At 45.5% G+C, this 1,221-nt stretch overlaps 1 protein-coding gene across 1 annotated transcript in view; it reads left to right on the forward strand.

The window, feature by feature from the left end:
• The first annotated feature begins 289 nt into the window (after positions 1 to 289).
• LOC125300515 (MAP/microtubule affinity-regulating kinase 3-like) overlaps positions 290 to 1,221 on the forward strand; it is a 28,539-nt gene continuing 27,607 nt past the window's right edge. The window contains 1 exon segment of the mRNA XM_048252513.1: positions 290 to 1,067. Coding sequence (XP_048108470.1) covers positions 1,017 to 1,067 — 51 coding nt within the window. The 5' untranslated portion in view covers positions 290 to 1,016.

Genomic DNA, 1,221 nt, shown 5'->3' on the forward strand with positions numbered 1-1,221 from the left:
AGATCGGATGATTGAAACATAATTTGTTTACCTACATTTAGCGTAGACCTAGACCCATATAAGAATCTTGGCATTTCTTATATTAAAATGGTTCATGTTGTTGACAGTCCTGCCATTCACAAGGGCCCATTTGTTAAATACAAGATGCACTGTGAGACAAGGTTAAAGAACCTCCTTTAGGGAAGTGCTGTGACGATAGTCGACGCAAGCAAGTTTTTTTTTTTTTTTTTTTCTAAACTGACGAAAACCGACTGAAAGTTTGAAACGAAAAGCCGTGTGCTGGCTGCGCCGGTCGCCAATGAGCTCCAGGACTCGACTGTTTCCTCACTTCCTCTCGCACTCCAGGGCTTGGCTCGGAACTCCGCCGCTATTGGGTGGCCATCTTGGATCTGGCTGTAACGCAAAGCGACAGACAGTTATGGGTGGAATGGGAGCGACCGTAAGCTCCATTTCTCGGGGGCATTACCGCATCTGACCTTTCTGGCTCGATCGCCCAGAGACTAAGATTAAGCGGAATAATGAAAATCAACCATTGGGGTTAAACTCCGATGTCATCTGGCTCGATTCGGGATTTCTCTCCGCTTCGTCCTCCACTGACTGCGGCGGAGTTCTCGAGGCCCTGTTGGGCAGAACAGGCGTCACGGTATTTTTCCTTCTCAGCACCGGACATCCGATACTCATAGTAAACGGAAACAACAGGCCAAAGCGGCCCTTTTCTTATCCATGTTTTAGTTTTCAGTATTAGTTATCGGAATGTATTTGTTTTTTTAGTCGCAGATGACCAGTTTGGGATGACATTCTGTTAAAATCGTCGTGACCGTGGCTAGATCAGTGTCGGTGTCTGAAATCCAAGTTAAAAGTTTTCAGCAAGTCTGATTCAGTTGTCTGATTATATTTGACGAGAATCCATGATATTAGGACGGAGCTATCTGCCAGCTCGCATTTCAGCATCATATTCACGAGATTGGTGCAGTCCAAATACGGTAGCCTAGTCTGAGCGGACCGAATCTAACAAAATGTCAACAAGAACACCACTACCCACCGTCAACGAACGGAAGACGGAGAACGTAAGTACACCCTATCTTGCTCTTCTCATTTCTCCTTCGTGTTGTTACATTGTCAGTTTATAATTTTTTATTAAAGTGAGTTATGATTGATTTGTTTGTCGGGGTAGCTGTCCGGCATCAGACCGTGGGTTCGTTGCCTGGTTGTTCTGGCCCG

This window comes from Alosa alosa, chromosome 1 (genome assembly GCF_017589495.1).
Source record: "Alosa alosa isolate M-15738 ecotype Scorff River chromosome 1, AALO_Geno_1.1, whole genome shotgun sequence".
In the NCBI taxonomy this organism is placed as follows: Eukaryota; Metazoa; Chordata; class Actinopteri; order Clupeiformes; family Clupeidae; genus Alosa; species Alosa alosa.